This window comes from Dromaius novaehollandiae, chromosome 1 (assembly GCF_036370855.1).
Source record: "Dromaius novaehollandiae isolate bDroNov1 chromosome 1, bDroNov1.hap1, whole genome shotgun sequence".
Taxonomy (NCBI): Eukaryota; Metazoa; Chordata; class Aves; order Casuariiformes; family Dromaiidae; genus Dromaius; species Dromaius novaehollandiae.
The window spans coordinates 107,235,035-107,252,336 of NC_088098.1; the positions used below are offsets into that span (position 1 = coordinate 107,235,035).

Here is a 17,302-nt window from a genome sequence, read left to right on the forward strand (position 1 = left end):
ACATTGATTGCCTTATAAATACATTGCTTCCTTACTCAGAAATCACGTTCTGCTGCTTGCTCTCTCATTTATGTGCTCCTCTCTGAGGAAAACTTCTGTGTTAAAGTTGTGCTTTATTCAAAATCAGTCTCAGCTTTTATAGCCAGACAAGAGAAGGAAAAGTTAAAGATTAGCAGAGCCTCTGGTAGAGATTTTGTGAGGCTGAGACTGGTGGGAGAAAAGATGTTCCTTTTGCCGTAAGTTTGGCTCTTCACACTAAACTTTAATGTGTAGGCAGTGTATTAGAGGATATTTAGGATTTAGGATACATCATATGTCATGTACCACAATTTGTTATGCTAATACTGATGTCTGGGTTTCTTCTTCAGTCATTCATTGGGAGTGGACAAATACAGGCATATGGACAATGTGTTTTCAAGAACTGACCTAGCATCCACTTCTAAAATAAGGAAAATTTTTTTTGTGTAGTAGAACATAAAATAAGTTGAGCTTCATGAATAGGTGCCACATGTCAGCTCCCTGAGCTGTCTGCTGAAACTATCACTAGAAGGAGTCGCAGTCCACATCCGTAGTTGCTCTGCAGTGATAGCTGCTCTGGTTTAAATAGATGTTTATAGTTGTAGCTGCTTTGATCTTGGTAGAGTTGATTTACTTGATAACAAAAAAGGGATCTGGCCAGACTTTTTTTCCTCTCCCCTAGTTTCTCAGCCCTCTGTCATTCTTGCTCCTAAATGGAAACAGTTGAGAATGTATGGCAGTACTTTCTTCTCATCCTGCTAGAACTCCAAATAAATTTAGTGTAACAAAGACAGGATGATTAAAATAGTTCTTTATTTCAGTGATATATAACTTCAGAGATTATAATGCACAGGAGGAGTAAATTCAGAACAAGTGTCAATCTAAACAGAGATGACCAGATGTCCGAGGTCCAACTAACAGATATTAGGATGTTGCAGTAAAAGGGCGGAAAATCCAGGAAGTTTCATCTGATGTCAGCAGGCCTAACAGTGCATGAAAAGCTTTGAAGACTGTCCGCATTCAAAAGGAGTATATATTGCTTCAAAATGAAGATTTCTTTTGTTTGTTTGTTTTTCCTGTTTTAAGTCAGATTTTGCCAGTCTACTCCAAACTGGCCTTTGGGTACACCACAATTCAAAATTCTAACTCATCCTGTACATAAATGATCTTTAGCATACTACTTCCTAAAAATCACAGACCTTATAGAAGGAGGTTACTTTGGTGAGTCAGGAGCTCAATTACCTGACCATTCTGTTCTTTTTTTCTGTTCAGGGTGCTGTGAAAATCTTGTCCTGCAAAGCTGGTTACCATTTCTGAGACAAACAACAATGATAATGTAATTTTAAAATAAGGGAAAAGAAATGAAGATAAAACCAGCATTGATTTTTTGGTCTTGTCTCAGTGTCTTTACTTCTGCTGCTGCATGCTGCACTGGCTATAGTGATAAATAACACTATACTTGGAAAGTGGAAGGAAATAATTGATTAGATGCTTTCCCTGTATTTACTACAGTGCTTCTTTGCCCTCTGGGTTTGTGTAGTTTAATTTACCATTGATTCTTTAATGATTATAATCTCATAGAGGAACCAGTGTTTATCTTCATCGTGTGCTGTGGACAACACGTTCTACTTGAATTTTTTCTTTCACGTCCTGGTGTAGATCTGCAGTCGTTTAATACAGAGTTAACCAAGGTCTGTGGCCAGCAAGTTTGTGGCTAGTCCATCATTCTTCTGTCACTGGCAACATCTAATTAGTGCCAGTTCTTATTCTGCAATAGTGGTTTTGCGTTTCGGATAGTAAAAGACTAGTTGAAGAGAAGGACCAAACACAGGAATACTTAACTCAGTTTGTATAATAAAAAAGTTAAATGTTATGACACTGAGATAATTGTATATGAATAGCATTTCTAAATACATTTGGCACATACTTCATGGGCTTTTAGTATATATTAAAGGAAGCAGTGTTTTAATTCCCACCTGAATTCCCTTGGTAATGATACACTTCTGTGGGTTTCTTCCACTATAGCTGTATGTGAGGAATCGCTAGACTGTGGCGGTAGAACATGATGAGAAGGAATTTGTTTTTCTCTTCTTCTGAACTCAACCTGTATGTGAAAACTGTTTCTGATAACCAAAATGATCTTTTTTTCAGTTTATCTTCCTCATGATCAGGGTTACTATTTCAGAAGAAAGAACTATACTCTCAATGTGGAGAATTAGCCTCCTAGTCAGGATTGTTTTCTAGTTACTAGCCATAGAAATTGTTTGTAAACTTTAGATTAAAAAGCTTTGTTTTCATATTAAAATTATTTTGCTTCATTAGAGCAGTGTTCGCTGAAATTTTCCTTAAGATTAATCAGCATTTTAATAACATAGGAATAATTTCAGCTTTTAACACGCTTCATCTTTGAATATTAAATACAATATTTCAAGCAGAATCAGAGAGGAGAAAAAAGGTTTCGCCAAAAAAGTCAGACATTCAAGGTCTGAGTTTCTTGAAAAGCTCTGTCATGTGGTAAGGGATTAAAAAGAAGGCATAGTCCACTGAATAAGTATAAATAGAAAAGACAGGTATGGGAAAGACAATACCTGAGATTCCTGTATAGGATGCCTCTGCGTGTAGGGCAAATCCTGTAATGTACATTGCTGAGATTGTTTTTTTTTTTTTTTTTTTTTCCACATAGCAACTTTAGGGTCTGCAAGTCAAATTCTCCCCTCAGAATGTGTGCTCTCTCTCAACTCCTATTGACAGGGTTAGGAGTTGTGTCCTGCCAGTGGATGGGAAGACTCATTAAATCTCTGAGTCCTTGAATGATTTTGCAATGTGTATTAATGAAATGATTCTTTCACCTTATTATATATAGTGTGAGCACCTCACATTGGAATGACAACATAGAACCATAAAGAAAATTTATTTTTGTGTTTGGTGAACTGAATTTAGTGGGCTGTCTCACTGGCTTTGGGTTAGAAATGCCGTTCGGTTTGATGTTTGCAAGTGGAAAGTACAGGAATTTGAAGCCAACTTTGTAAATAGTTTTATTAAGCAAGTCTGTATTACTGTATAGACTAAGAGAATGACATTCTAGGGCCTGAAGTTGCAAATCCTGACTTCTGCCTTGGAGTCCTGTCATGAATGACATTCCAAGCATCCTGTTACACCTTGGCCAGTAATTGCTCTTAATTGCTCTGTGCAGTTAACAGCTGTCAAGTTGTTTGCAAGAGAAGAGCAGCCCTACAAGTGGTAGGGGTGCTTAAAAGAATGGGAATGGAAGAAACTGTTTCTGTATCTGTTGAAAATGAAGGAGAAAAAAAGGAAGAATAAATATTTTGTAGGGTTCAGGCAATAGCAGTAGTAGAAAATCGAGTATTATTATTTCTGGTTTCTAAGATAATAGAAGTACAGGTGTAACACAAGCAGCAAATGTGAAATGGAGGTGAGGAGGTGATTGAATCTATTCATATTTAACTTATGTGTTTTTTGAACATCCAGAAGTATCAGATAACACTGAATATTCCCAGTAATGGTGTTACTTAATTTCTCTGTCCCAGCAGACTGAACAAGTGACTGACAGCACCATAACTTTTTCACTATTATGATTATGTCTGATGGCATTTGGGTAATATATGGGTCGCAATACAAACTGTTCATCTCAGAGAATACATATTTAGAACTGAGAGGGTAAAGAATATGATGAGAGAGAACTGAGAAGTATACTTGTAACCTTATCAAGTTTTAACATTTACTGTTGGAACATAGCTTTATATGTCGGCCTACTTCTTGTTTAGAACTAAGGGCTGGGTACAGTGTCTAACTCTTGGTTAGCATCAGACAATGGTGGGAATTTAGTAACTAAACAAACACTTTAAATATTATGTCTTTTGTCATCAGCAACTTGTCAAGAACCTCAGAAGTTTTACAATATATTTCAGTCAAATTTGTGTTTGTTTTGAAATAGAAGGCCCTCACCAGAAAAAAAAACCAAAAAAAACCTACGTATTTAAAGATTTTCTGTAATTAATTTAGAGATTTTTTTTTTAAAAAAATAAGATGTTGCTGAGCACCCATAAGGGAAAGTCATTTTTAACAGATATGTATAGTGTGAACAAGACTTGTAGAGTTCTGGCAAACTCAGTACTAAGGTGATAATGTAGCTGGAGTGTGAGAGGTGAGTAGGATGAGGACAAACTATTTTTAAACAGTGGCAGAGTTGTGGATATTTTTCAACTTAGAGTTATAGTGGTCAGAAAAATGATTGTAGAGGTGATATTATAATTCAAAAGATTTGCTCCCTTCCTAGCATTCAGTTTTTCTGCTGATGGCATGGAAGTTTTCTGCCTTTATGAATGCAGAAACTCTCTAGAAAGTTGCTTTAACTATTCAAAGGCTTACTGGGTTAAATTATCCATAGTTCTTATTTAGCAAAACACCAATGTCACAGGAAAACTTGTGTACTAGTGTAAGGTTTTAACCATGCTTATGTGGGGTTGAATAGCACTGAAATGTGTTCTTCAACTTTGACAGGTGTTGAAGTATTTCCTTGAACAGGGATGGATTAAACCTGCACTGAATTATCTTGCAGAACTGAGCAATTGCTTTGATAACTTAGGTTACATGACAACCCAAAGAATATGCAGTGCTTACAATCATACATGTGTACTATAAGGTTTCTCATACCTACGTTTAAAGTATCCTTTTTAGGCTACTCTGCTCTGGAAGGATAGTTAATATATTTCTGGTTGTAGTTTACAGCTTCCTAAATGTTAGAAAATTTAATGTTAGTTAACTGTATTGAAACCAGCAAACCTGACAGAAGCTATATGGGAAAAAGTGGTTTGAAAGTACCTTAAAATTATCATTGATCCTTCTGTTCTTATTTCCATTTCTGTTACAGATAGCCTTTACATTAGTGCTGCTGAGCTGGTGTAATGCAAGGAAGGACACATCATGAAATGGAAACGTTATCTTTTTTTGGTCATAGTAGCTGTATTCAGCCTTTCCAGATGCCATCAGTTAGTGGGTCAGCTTATTCCAGGTACGTACCTTTTATTTAAACATAAATGTTCGTATTTTTATGAATTAACATGATGTCAGTGTGAATATATCCATGTACATACATAAAGAACTCTCTCCATATATTTATGTGTGTATATTTGCATATGTGGGTGGTAGATATGTGTGAGTATATTTAAAAGAAAGAATTTAATAAGCACCGTAGAGTCTACACAGCAGTGAGTTACATTTTGATTACAAGGGAAAATACATAAAAGGAGTGGCCTGAAAATATAAGTATGAGAAGGTTAAGGTGGCTATTAAAACATTCCTTTGATTAACACCGTTCATGGAGGGAAGAGATACAGAGTGCAGAAAGACTTGAAGATCAAACAGAATAGGAAATCTATAGAGAACATTCTTAAAGGAGGAAGAAAATAGCAGAGCACTGCAAATGTGAAATAGCTGAAATGAAGTGTTCTCGGGGAAGTTCTAGCAATCAGTTATCATCCTGATGTCTGCATATGGCAAGTCTTTACTAGGGCAGAGAAGAATAATAAATATGTACAGAAATTTCAAACTACTGTCCAGCTTTGAAAAGAAAAGTAGTAGTAAAATAGGTAATCTATACCATTCCACTTCAGTGAGCAGTGGATTTTTAATGAAACAACATACAAGAAATAAAATCTGTATGTTTTTTTTAGAGTAAATTGGTAAGAACAGCTTCTGAGTCATTCTGAATCATCTTTAATATTTGTTATTAAAAACCCAAACAAACCTTCAGTGGTACTGTTAATAATGCATACCCATTCAGTAAAATGTGGGAAGCATCAAGTGACATACAAAGAAGGTAGTGACATACTGATTTTTGTTTTGTTTTACTGTTTTGGATCTGATTAACAATGTAGAGGACTCTACTAGCTGGATTTGTAACCTGAATATGGTATGTGTGGAGAATTCTGTGCCTATACAACTCTTGTCTATTTAGCGGTCAGCAACTAGCTCATATACAGACTACTCAAGGAAAAGAGAAAAGAGCAGGTTTTTCCTTCAAGGGTACATTGACCTATAATGAATGGCAGTCCATACAAAGTAAATTAAGATTTTCTTTTTTTTTTAGGGTTTTAGGTTTTATTGGATTCAAATGCATTATGTAGGAGAACCTAAAAGACTGTAAAATAAAAGGTGTAAGTTAAAATTATCATCTTAAAAGTTTGACCTCAGACTTCCAACATCATTTCAAAGCAATTTGCCTGTCAGAAAGACATGCACAGTTTTTTTAAAAAAAGGAAAGCCTGCAGATGCCAATGTATTTTCATGATAGCTACTTCCATCTACTTGCATTGGTTTCAGTTTAGTCATAGTTTTGTAGATGCTACTAAAAGGCTGTTTGCATTGTATTACGTTTTCCATCAAATTAGTTTCAGAATAAAATCACAGGTGGCATTTTTTTGTCCCTGCTTTGTAATTTTCATCACAAAGCTCAGACTCAAACCAAGAGATTACTCTCCTTGGCCAGACATCAGTGTGCTCAGCCTAGCTGGCAGGGTGCCAGAAGTGTGATTATCACAAAAGATCAAATAAAGCAGGATTTTTTTTTCTTTAAGCAGTTCATCCCATTCATTTTGCTCTTTTCATGTCTTCTACTTACAAAGGCATGTATCTCTCTTTAATTTTTTTTAATGCACAGAAAGAGATCTGTGCAAAATCTCAAACTTCTTCCCCCATTTAATGGGAAAAAAGCAATAATGCTTCTTTGGAACTCTGCTGTATCCTTAAAAATATCATTAGAGCAGAAGATAACAGCTTTTACTGAGGATTACTAAAAGCACGTAAGAAAGCAGCTGAAAAACTGTGAACATAGTATTAATAATGTAACTATTATTTTATTTCAATAAAAGTCTGACCATGCTTTCAAAATAACAGATGCAGTGAAATTATTTCTATACCATCTGCCCTGTGAAACCTTTAAAAAATGAAATTTTATTGTTTGAAATTTTTTAGTTTTGTCTTACCTAAAAATCTAAAATTGTTCCAACTTATTGATGATACAGCTGTAATTTCATATGATAAACTAGCAGAAATATGTTAAAGCCTAACCTCACAACTGGAATTCTCGACTTCAGTGAAATGTGATGAATATTAATGGTGATCTTATAATTTTGAATCATTGATTGTAGTTTTTGCTGGATCTTTTCATATATTCTTGTTGAGTCCCACTCCTTTGCATATGGGGTCCACAGGGAAGTAGTGTCTCCCCCTCTTTATTAAAATCACAGCTGAACCTTTCATCTTGTGTCATTACATCTTACCTCTAATTCACATATAAAATACACTCTCAGTTCTACAATGGCTGTCTCCTGAGGCATAGAGTATCTCTGCCTTGGCACATCTTTATTTAATCAGGGTTGAACATTATCTAAGAAGTGATTTTGCTATCCAGTTGCTCTGCATATTTAAAAGCTGGACAACTTGATAGTTGATTTTAAAGTCACTGATATAAGAAAACATGATGTGAACTAATTATGTATATGTATAGATGCATATGTTGAGCTCCATGTTTTCAGTTAAGTCATTGAAGGGTTTTTTAAGTTATCAGTTACCACATTGTCAAGAATGCATTAAAATACAATAAAAGAAATACAAATCCCACATGCAGCAAAAGATTTTAATAGCTTAAGCTGGGACACTTTTTTCAGTTTACGCCAGTAGAAGTGAGTGCAAGCTTTCAGATTTAGAGCCTGATACAAAGGCAGTAGGAGCATTCTCTATGGACTTTGTTGGGCTTGGGATCAGGTCCTTTAGCAGGAATTATTGTGGAAGGTGAAAATGCCATGCGAACTGGAACAGATTCCAGATTTGTGGAATTTAGTCAGTTCTTGAGCTCTACAGAGATATCTGGCACAAGAAAGCCTTGTAAAAGCATGGAATGACAAATTTTTAATGCTTCTGGTAGACTAATAGATTTTTGTAACAGATTTCTTTGTAGATTTTAGAGAAAGGAGGATGAGTAAAAAAACCTCTTTTGAACACAGTTTTTTAAGAGATTTTGATAGATGCTTGTATACCTCTGTGGTCATGAATATTTGAGCAAATACTAATGCTATACTATGATGCCTGTCATATTTTCATCATTTTTCAGTAAAAATGATTGTTTTTCTGATACTTTTTTGGATTTTTAAATGTGTAAAATGCAATGTTTTTCCAGGAAATTGGTTTTTTTTAGGAGATGCCAGTCAAGCAAAATATAAACTTGGGAAATATGTTTCGCTAGAGTAAGTTTAAAAAAAAATGTTTTCTGATAATCGTAGAAGCTTACTGAAAACTTGAAGAGAACCAGCCCAGGATTTGACCTCTTCTGGAGTAGATAAGAATATTTTAAATTTCCTTTTTCCTAATACTCCTTGGCTCATTACAAGATAAAATAGATTTACTACCCCAGCTTATTTTCCTCTTTCAACAGGAGACAATTATTATTCGTAATGAAACTTTCATGAATGCAAATTTTCTTTTTCCACTGCCCCTAGCTTTTAGCTAGAGTAGTCACCTTCCCACTGTGCCCACCTTAGAGGCCATACCAAGCTGGAAACAGTCATAATTGGAATCTGGAATCTTTTCCATCAGAGCTTTCATCAAGTGAATCATAATTCAGTAGCATCATTAACTCTTAAGTTCTGCCTTTTCTATCAGGTTATTGTAATTTTTAAAATCACCCTTTTCAGTCCTCAAGAGTCTTGGACCTGGCTAGTAAAAATGGCTTATAGATTTGTAGGTTTCCTTTTTCACTGGCTTATCAAACCACTGAATTTGTTATGTGAATATGATACTATGTGTTTATATGCATGATTGTTACATTTTGACAAATTCTATATTCTGCATTTCCCTGCAGCCTATGAAGCTACCTTAGAAAAATAATTCCTGGCACTTAAAGATCTTCCTTTGTTGCTTTAGGAAGACTGTGACAGTCTTTTGTAATGTAATGTATGCTCACTCATTTTTCTGTGCTTTTAAAGTGCCTGAATGAATTTTCAGTGAAATAACCAAAATAAATCTCTTAATGCTCTGAATAAGACGTTGAATAGTTCAGTTAAAGAAGTTGATTGGTTTTACATTTTTTCTGAGAACAATGATAAAATATTCAGCCCAACTCAAACTATGGGTTAACCACTGCTTGTCTTTGGACACAGGCTCAGAGGCAAAGAAATTAGATGCTCGAATTCTATATGAGCCCCTAATTGTGAAGCTGCAAAGGAACCATGAAGATTCATTGAGCCAAGGGAATTAAGAGTGCCCAGTTCTCTATTGAGACTTTTCAAGAAGTAGGGTATAGGATTTGAATCTCTTCAGTTGAGAGATTGAAGATTTCACCTATACTGAGCTGATAACTAAAAGATGGTGATTTTTGCTGATTTTTGGTTTTGCTTTGTGATGAGCCAGTGAGCAATTCACAGCACCTGAACAGGACAGTGAAGTTTGTAGGTCACAGAGGAAATAGGATAGATGCCAAAAAGCTCAAACCTGATGGAAAGCCAAGCCCTCTCAGGAATAGCGTTTTATGTGCCAAGGATATATAAATTCTCAAAACAGAGGAATCTGTGACTTAACAGCATCAAATTTCTAAATTACATGTAAATTCTTAGTTGGATCTGAGCCCAAATGAAGGTAACCTTTACCTACTTTGATTAAAGGCTTATATATAGATATAGGACTGGAAGTGTTCTTAGTGTGTAGCTCTTGTATGTAGGTACACTTGCACATTCATAGAAAAATCTCTGGAGGTCATCTGGTTGTTTTTCTTGGGGGAGAAGGGGTTCAGAACAATGCTGTCTTCGAAGTATAGACCAGGTTGCCCAGGGGCTCGGCCAGTTGAGTTTTGAACATCTCCAAGGATGGAAATTTCATAAGCTCTTTGCATAACCTTAGCCACTGCCAAGATGAAATTTTTTTTCCTAATATCTAGCTGGAATTTCTTGTCCTGCAGTTTGTGACTCTCACTTCTGCAAACTTTTCCATAAGGTGGCTGAAGACTACACTTAGCTCTCCCCATTGACTTCTCTGTGCTTAACAAACGCAGTCTCCTCAGCCCCTCCCAGTATGTCATATGCTCCAGCCCTCTGACCATCTCAGTGGCCCTTTTCTGGACTCTCCCTGTTTTTCTATATCTCTCTTGGACTGGGTGGCCCCAAACTGGACATGCTATTCCATTTGCAGTCTCTCAGCTGCCAAGTGGAGGGAAATAATCACTCCCCTTGACCTGCTGGTTACGCTCTCACTAATGCATCCCATGATGTTGGCAGCCTCCCCTGGGGCAAGGGTGCACTGCCAAGTCAAGTTCAGCTCATCCACCAGGACCCCAGATGCTTCTCTGTCATGTTCTTACCTTTCCATCATACACCTTATGCCTTTTATTTTGGAAAGGATCACCTTGGAGGAATGGTTCTGTTGACAAAAATTGAAGTGGCAAGAAATACCGTGTTTTGGTGCACATTGTCCTGTAATTTTGTTTTCACAGGCTTTGTGAAATGTTAGTCATGGCCATAAGTTATATCTTTGTGATTCTAATTTAATATAACCTAGACAAATGGCATCTGTAAGTGATGTTTAGTAATGGCTGATGATTCAATGTGTTCTTTCCAGTTGTAAGTGCTCCCAGGTTTGTAGATTATGGTATTTAATGATAAATTCAGAGAAACTAGTCAGGCAATTTTGGCCTTGCTGAAGTCAATCCAGTTTAGTTCCACAGCGGAACATGTGGAAACCTATCTATGTTTCTGTCATCCATGTCTAATTAACTCAAAAAAGTCAGAAAATAGATTTCAACTCAAACTTCAAAAATACCCTCACCTTTCAGCTAACCCCTACAAAGAAGAATCTCACAGCAAAAAGGTTGTAGAAAATAAACTAGATAAAAATTAAGAGAAAAATGGTATCCGTTCCCACATAAAGTAAGTGTGCGTGTGTGCACATGCACGCCTGCCTGCCTTTTCCTTCCTTCCTATCCCTGCAATAAACATAGGCTGTACTATAACCTGTTGTAGAGGGGACACAGTACAAACTGAGGTCTTACCACTACTTTGAAACATCCAATCTGACCAGCATATATTTGTATGCATGTGTATGCAATTTTGTGAAGATACATAACTATGTACAATTTTCAACTGGTAACTCTTAAAACTGAAAAACTGTATTACCTCATGGAGTACTCATTTGTCTTTGAAGTGCAGGTTAATACGCTATTTAAAAAATATTTTGCATTAATTTTTATTCTTGAATTCCAGTATTTATGAATTAATGCTAGGTCACCATATGTTGTGATACAATGTATTTGTCATCAAGGAAAAGTCATATGTTACCATCTATAATTTCCATTAGGAGGCTGCAAAACGGATTACTTTATAACAAAAAAGAGAATCATTTCTTGCTATCAGAAAATGGGAACTATCGTAAATCTCATATACTGATTTGAGTTACTTACTCTAACTACATAATGGTCATATAATTTTCCTAGTCATCCCTACTGGTAGAAGTAAAAATGTGTGGCTCTTATTCTTGATTTGTAGTATTATGACTAAACTGGTTTTGCCTCTATACGATACATGCTAGCTGATTTTTAGTTTTGTCATATATCCTCCTTCTTTGATTTTGATTGACGCCAATACGTTTTCAAAGTTCCTAGATTGTTTCACAGTTCTTGGCTTACGGCATGGCCCTAGTGTTGTTCCCCGCCCCCCCTTCTTTTTTTGTGAAGATGACAAGGGCTTGGAAATCCTATCAGTAGAAATGTTATGCCTTGAAAGAAGACATATTAAAGGCGGGAGGTGGAACCCAGCACATGCCTTGCCTTCTAGAGATTGTCACTGTGTACACTGAGGTCTTAATAAATGAAAAGATTGCCAGCTGTACTTCAATTCACTGTTTCTTTATTAGCCTTTAAAAAAAATAAATAGAGCATGATGCTTTATTTAATTGTCTAAATAGATGGAGACAAACTAAGAGGCACAGTCAGCTGCAAGACACTTAATGAAAAAACCCAGATTTTTAATCTAGCTGTAGAACACAACTACTCTGCTTTGATGATGTGGCCTTTGTGATGAACCTGACTGGAAAACCACATGTGCTGCACTCTCCTCCTAGTTAAGTCATCAAAATGCACTGGAGCAAGCTGAGTGACTTGCGTAGACCACTATAAGTAATTTTAGTTCGTCTGTTTCTTGGTTAATAGAAAGTGGCACTGTTCTAGATGATGACTGATAGAGGTTAGATGCTACAGCTGCTGTTATTGTGCCTGCAGGTAGACCCCTTTATAAACTGTGTGTATGTGTGTATGTAAGAAAGGGCACTTTGCTTTGTTTCCCTTTTCTCCTTTACTTTTTGAGGAAGTGATCCCAGGAGGATTTCCTCCATTTTTCTTCAGTGGTAGCCTCTGTCTCCTGTTATCCTCAAAATATTTCACTTGTTTTGAATGCTCTGACAGAGCATTCATCAAGTCTCTAAAACTGATCTTAAAAGTAAAGTTTTGGAAAGGCTGCCTACAGGAATAAAAAAAGTAAAAATGACAACAGTGACTATCAAGCGCTAAAAAAGGTGTGTGTGTGTGTGTATATATATATCTATATATATAAAAATCCTGGTGATGAGCAAATTAGTTTTTTCAGTGTGGGCTAGACTGGCCACAGTAAAAGTTTGTTGGGTTTTTGTTTGTTTGTTTGTTTTTAATAAAAGATGTGTGGACCTGATTCTGAAGCTTTTTAAAGAGAAAAATACACTAACTGTGAAATGGCATAACTGGATCTTAAAAGTTATCTATGGGCTTTATAAACTTATGAAATTATGCTGAAAAACTCTTCTAACTTACATAACTCTGACACTCCAAAGTTGATGATGAGGTAAAGGTGTAAAGGTGTTTGCCTGTAACAATCTAAGAATGCATTTGCTTATGAATGTAACAATTTACAAGTGTGTTTTCACATGTATGACTACTCAAGTGGTTACTGCAGGTACATCTTCACTTGCTAATTTATTTTTGATGCTATGAAGTTGAGTGTCTAGAGATTTTTTATTAAACATTTTAATAAATGTCTAATATATTTGCACAACTACTGCCTTGGAAATAGTTGATTTATATACACCTGTATCTGCATGTGTAGAAAAATGTTGTTTTGTCAGAGACAGCCACTTTAGTTTTGCACAAAGTTCACAGGAAATTTCTACCTCTTGTCTAATCTGAACTTTAAATCCCGGTGGAAGTGATGAAAGCAGAAAAAGGCTTATTTTTTAATAGAAGCATATATTCTATAGAGTGTAAGCTTGTATTTTAAGCTCTTTCTCAACATTAACTATTGAGTTATGGCAGTAACATCTATTATGTTATACAATATCCATTATCATACAGGAAGGTGTATCTGATTAGTTACTGTGTGTTATTTATTCTAATTTTTTATGTTATTTGATACATGTTTTTTCAAATACAGTTTAAAATCACCACCTATTATCTGGATCCAGGGAGAGACTTGCAGTTCATATTTGGAGGAGTGAATATTTTATATTTGATAAATTAGATTAAGCAATAAAAGTATGCATGTATCACCATGACTTTAAGCTTATATTTTTGTTAATAACAGCTAAAATATTTTTCCCACATTAATTATTGTACATTAATTGTCAAAATAACAAGTCAAATGTTATGTGTCTGCTAATACTAAATCAGTCTACTGCGCTTTCTCTGTTGTCTGAAAACAAAGAAACACCTATCCTTTTAAAATGATTGTTGCTTAAAGCATTTTTACAGGCTATCGTGAAGATAAGACACCTTAACAGTGCTGTGAAGCACATCTAGTTAGCCATTTACTGTTAAGCTTCCACGTTTAGACGTTTCTTTAATTATATTGTGGGTGGTTTTTTCTTTATTTATTTATTTTTTCTCCCCAGCATTACCCTAAGGGTAAAATTTAATGATATTATTTATAACTTGTTTTTGAAACCAGCTCATAGATGAGTGAGGTTTATGCCTACTTCATTTTGACATGCAGCTGATGTGACCTCTAAGGTGACACTTCTAATATATGAAAATAAAAAGGCGGTTAATGGTTCCCGACATAAGCATGGCTTTTTTTTCTTCCTTCCTTTCTCTTCTCTTTGCAAAATACATCAGTTATTCCTATCAGGATTTTACTTACTTACAGTACTCTCTACTCACAGTAAGTATTTCCAGTTCATTTTACATCCATTTGGCAGAGTTATATATGTACATGTAAAATTAAAGATTGTGTTTATGTACAATACCATTTCATGAAACACGTTTTATTATATTCACTAACGCTGATATAAAAACACGGCACCAAACTAGCACAGAATTGGTCACAATCTTTTGAAAGTACTTAATGTCTGTAAGCATATACCTAGCTTTAATTGTATGTTACACAAGATTTCTAGGATAGTTCAATGCTTAAAATTTGGCACAACCTTAGGCTTCTTTGCTGTTTTGGCCTGTAATGCTTAAATAAACGTAAGGGCTTTTAAAATACACTAACTACGGCTAACTCTATTCATCAGTTTCTGGTGTCTCTTTCTGGCACATTTCTAAGGGCATGTTTGCTCATGGGTGGTAACTGCTGAAGGTGGATTTTATCTGGCTATTAAATCAGGACTGGTTCAGAATCAGAGTTAACGAGAGAATGTAGCCTATGGATGCTCATGACTGTGTCTTCCACTGGGGAAGTGGAAAATTTGGAGTTTATTGAAAGTTTGTACAGGGTTAAGTAAGAGCTAAATTACCTCTTGGTTGCATGTGTTAAGTTGCCTCTTTAATCTGTTCTTTGATAGACTGCATGTGAAATCATTGTTCTCCAGTTCCCACTGGTTTATTTCCTGTGTTTTATTTCATTTGTTTTTATCAGATGTTTGTAACATCTGATAAAACAGCCTTACATCCTTAAGTTTTTAATTTGTATACAATCTGAAATACCTGTGACTTGCTTTACTATAAGCTTTAGGTTTACTTCAGCCAACTTTGTGCAAAGTTACTCCCTATTTTTAAATTTCAGAACTTTGGTGGCCTGCTTCTGATATAGCACTTGTAGGTTGTTTTGTTTCTATTCTTAAATTGGATCTGTTGCAGGGGACAAAGTTTTGTACAATATCTTTGCTTCAGCATTTGGATTGAACAAGGTAGTTTGGATTGGTCTTTGAAGTTAATCAGTGCAATTTAATGCACAGATTACAAATGGTGTTTGGAATTTGGTGGTACGCTATCCTGTACTTTCCAAACGCACAGACAGTTCTGAATCCGAATTTGAATTAAAATGCACAAAATTGGGGAATGGGAACAAGACATGAGACTAATACCTACCTTTCCGGTTTATTTTCTATACTCTTAGAACGTATCTTTTCAAAACTGTTCTCGCTTTGAAAGGACCCTGCTACATAGGCCAAATGTTACCTTAAGTTCATCTCTCTCCAGCATTCACTCAGTTTGCCTGAATTGAGCTCCCTGCTGTCATGGCTGGATTACTTCTGGGAGCAGAGCTAGCTTATTTAAAGTTAGCCTGGGACCTTGACTTTACATTGCAGTCTGCTGTGCCGTCACTGTCTGCTGTCTTTATTTGGTGGTGTTACTTTTCTTGTGAGACTTCATAGCATTTTATCTTACTGTAAATATTTATAAAGTTATAATATAACTTGTAAATGAAGTTGGATTCAAATTCCTATTTCTCCATATTTAAGATTTTTCTTTCCTGTATTTTTTTGAAACCCTCTATAGAGGGTTTTGTATGCATTTTAGCAGGGAATTCTGAATCATCTAATATTTCGAGGGAATTAAGTACAGTGAGAAAAAAAGATGATTTGAGGTCAGTCATAGCTTATGAAGGTATTCACCCAGTGTCAAGGCTGGCTTTGAGTTCTGGTTCGAAATATTTAGCCTTTCTATTACTGCAGAAACTCCAATTAATCTGGGTTGCAGTCACCTTGTAAAAAAATAGGTGAAATCCCTCGGTCAGCATTTGCAGAACAGTCCATTTTGCTAAATCAGAGAGATGGACAGAATATTGATACTAGAAATAAATGCTAACTAGTCTGTCCTGTTTTAAAGAAGGGCTAAAAGCCTGTATTTTATATATGGTAACTGCAGTTATATTCTTGTCATTGGTAAAAGGATATATGTTCTCACACTTTTTGAAATGGAAGGAAGATCTAGAGTAGAACTGCTCCATTCCAGGCCTAGTATATAGAATCCTTCTTCTGATAGATGATGACACAAGTCACATCAGTGTTTCATGTTTGTAGCAAATTGTAAGCAATATTTTAATCTTACAGTGCCGAAATAACAAATTTCATTAAAGGGCCCCAGGGCACTCTCAGTCAGCATTAAAACTTGCTAATAATTTGACTTCTGTCAAATTGAAGAGTTATGTGGTCTGACTTTTTCTCCTACTGAATCCTTCTTATTTCCTGTTTTAATATTTGTGTTCATGCAGCCTTATAGAGGTACATCAGCAGGTATTCTGATAAATTTAGATTATCATTTTTCATTCTGCAGCTCTAAGTACCTCACCCTTTGTTCTCTTAAAAAGAGGTTCTCTTAAAAAAATAAGCAGCTAGTAAGGAGCTACTAGCTGGGAGAGCTGATGTGATGAAGATGCTGTGGGGAAAAAAGTCAGAGGATGTTTGAATTAAGGAATTAGGAAAATAAAGAGAACCTACCTTGAAATTGTATCTGATGGGGAAAAGACAGAGAGTGGGACAAGCACAGCAGGAAAAGGAAAAGGACGGAGAGGGATTGGGGCAGAATAACATGATTTGTAAGCACAGCAGTCTTAAGAGCCTAAAAATAAATTTGGGAGGTCTCATCCTTCACTACCTTCAGAGAATGATATCCTATTTGGGCTTGGGTTTCTCTGGTAGATCATTTGAAGAGATCTGTATCTCTGCCTCATTCAGACAACAGAAGAAGTGCAGAGATGGAGTTACCGTGTTGCCTCTTGTGTTGGGATCACTCTTGGGATCTGCAAGGTGCTGTTCAGATGTTCACTCATCCCCAGGAGTTAGGAAACACCCCTGGACCTTATACTTTGACTCTGAGGCTATCTAGTTTCTCATGGTGAAGGACAGAAAAAGAAGACAAGCCAAAGAAATGCCACACAATAAATTATAAGAAAAGAACATTCGAGTTGCAAAACTAAATGTTTAGGTTATGAAGAAACCATCACCAGTATTTAAGTTAAGATAGCTGAATGAATGGCTTCTATGTCAGTTGAGTATATCCACAGTTTTCTTATTTATTCCATATTATTATCCT

At 35.8% G+C, this 17,302-nt stretch overlaps 1 protein-coding gene across 3 annotated transcripts in view; it reads left to right on the forward strand.

Moving 5' to 3' along the window:
• The window catches only part of ROBO1 (roundabout guidance receptor 1), a 739,670-nt gene that overhangs the window by 91,221 nt on the left and 631,147 nt on the right, over positions 1–17,302 (forward strand). For all 3 annotated transcript variants that reach the window (XM_064523274.1, XM_026107996.2, XM_064523237.1), the window contains exon 2: positions 4,910–5,050. In XM_064523274.1, the coding sequence (XP_064379344.1) occupies positions 4,963–5,050 (88 nt within the window). In that variant the 5' untranslated portion in view covers positions 4,910–4,962. The remainder of the gene's footprint in view (positions 1–4,909; positions 5,051–17,302) is intronic.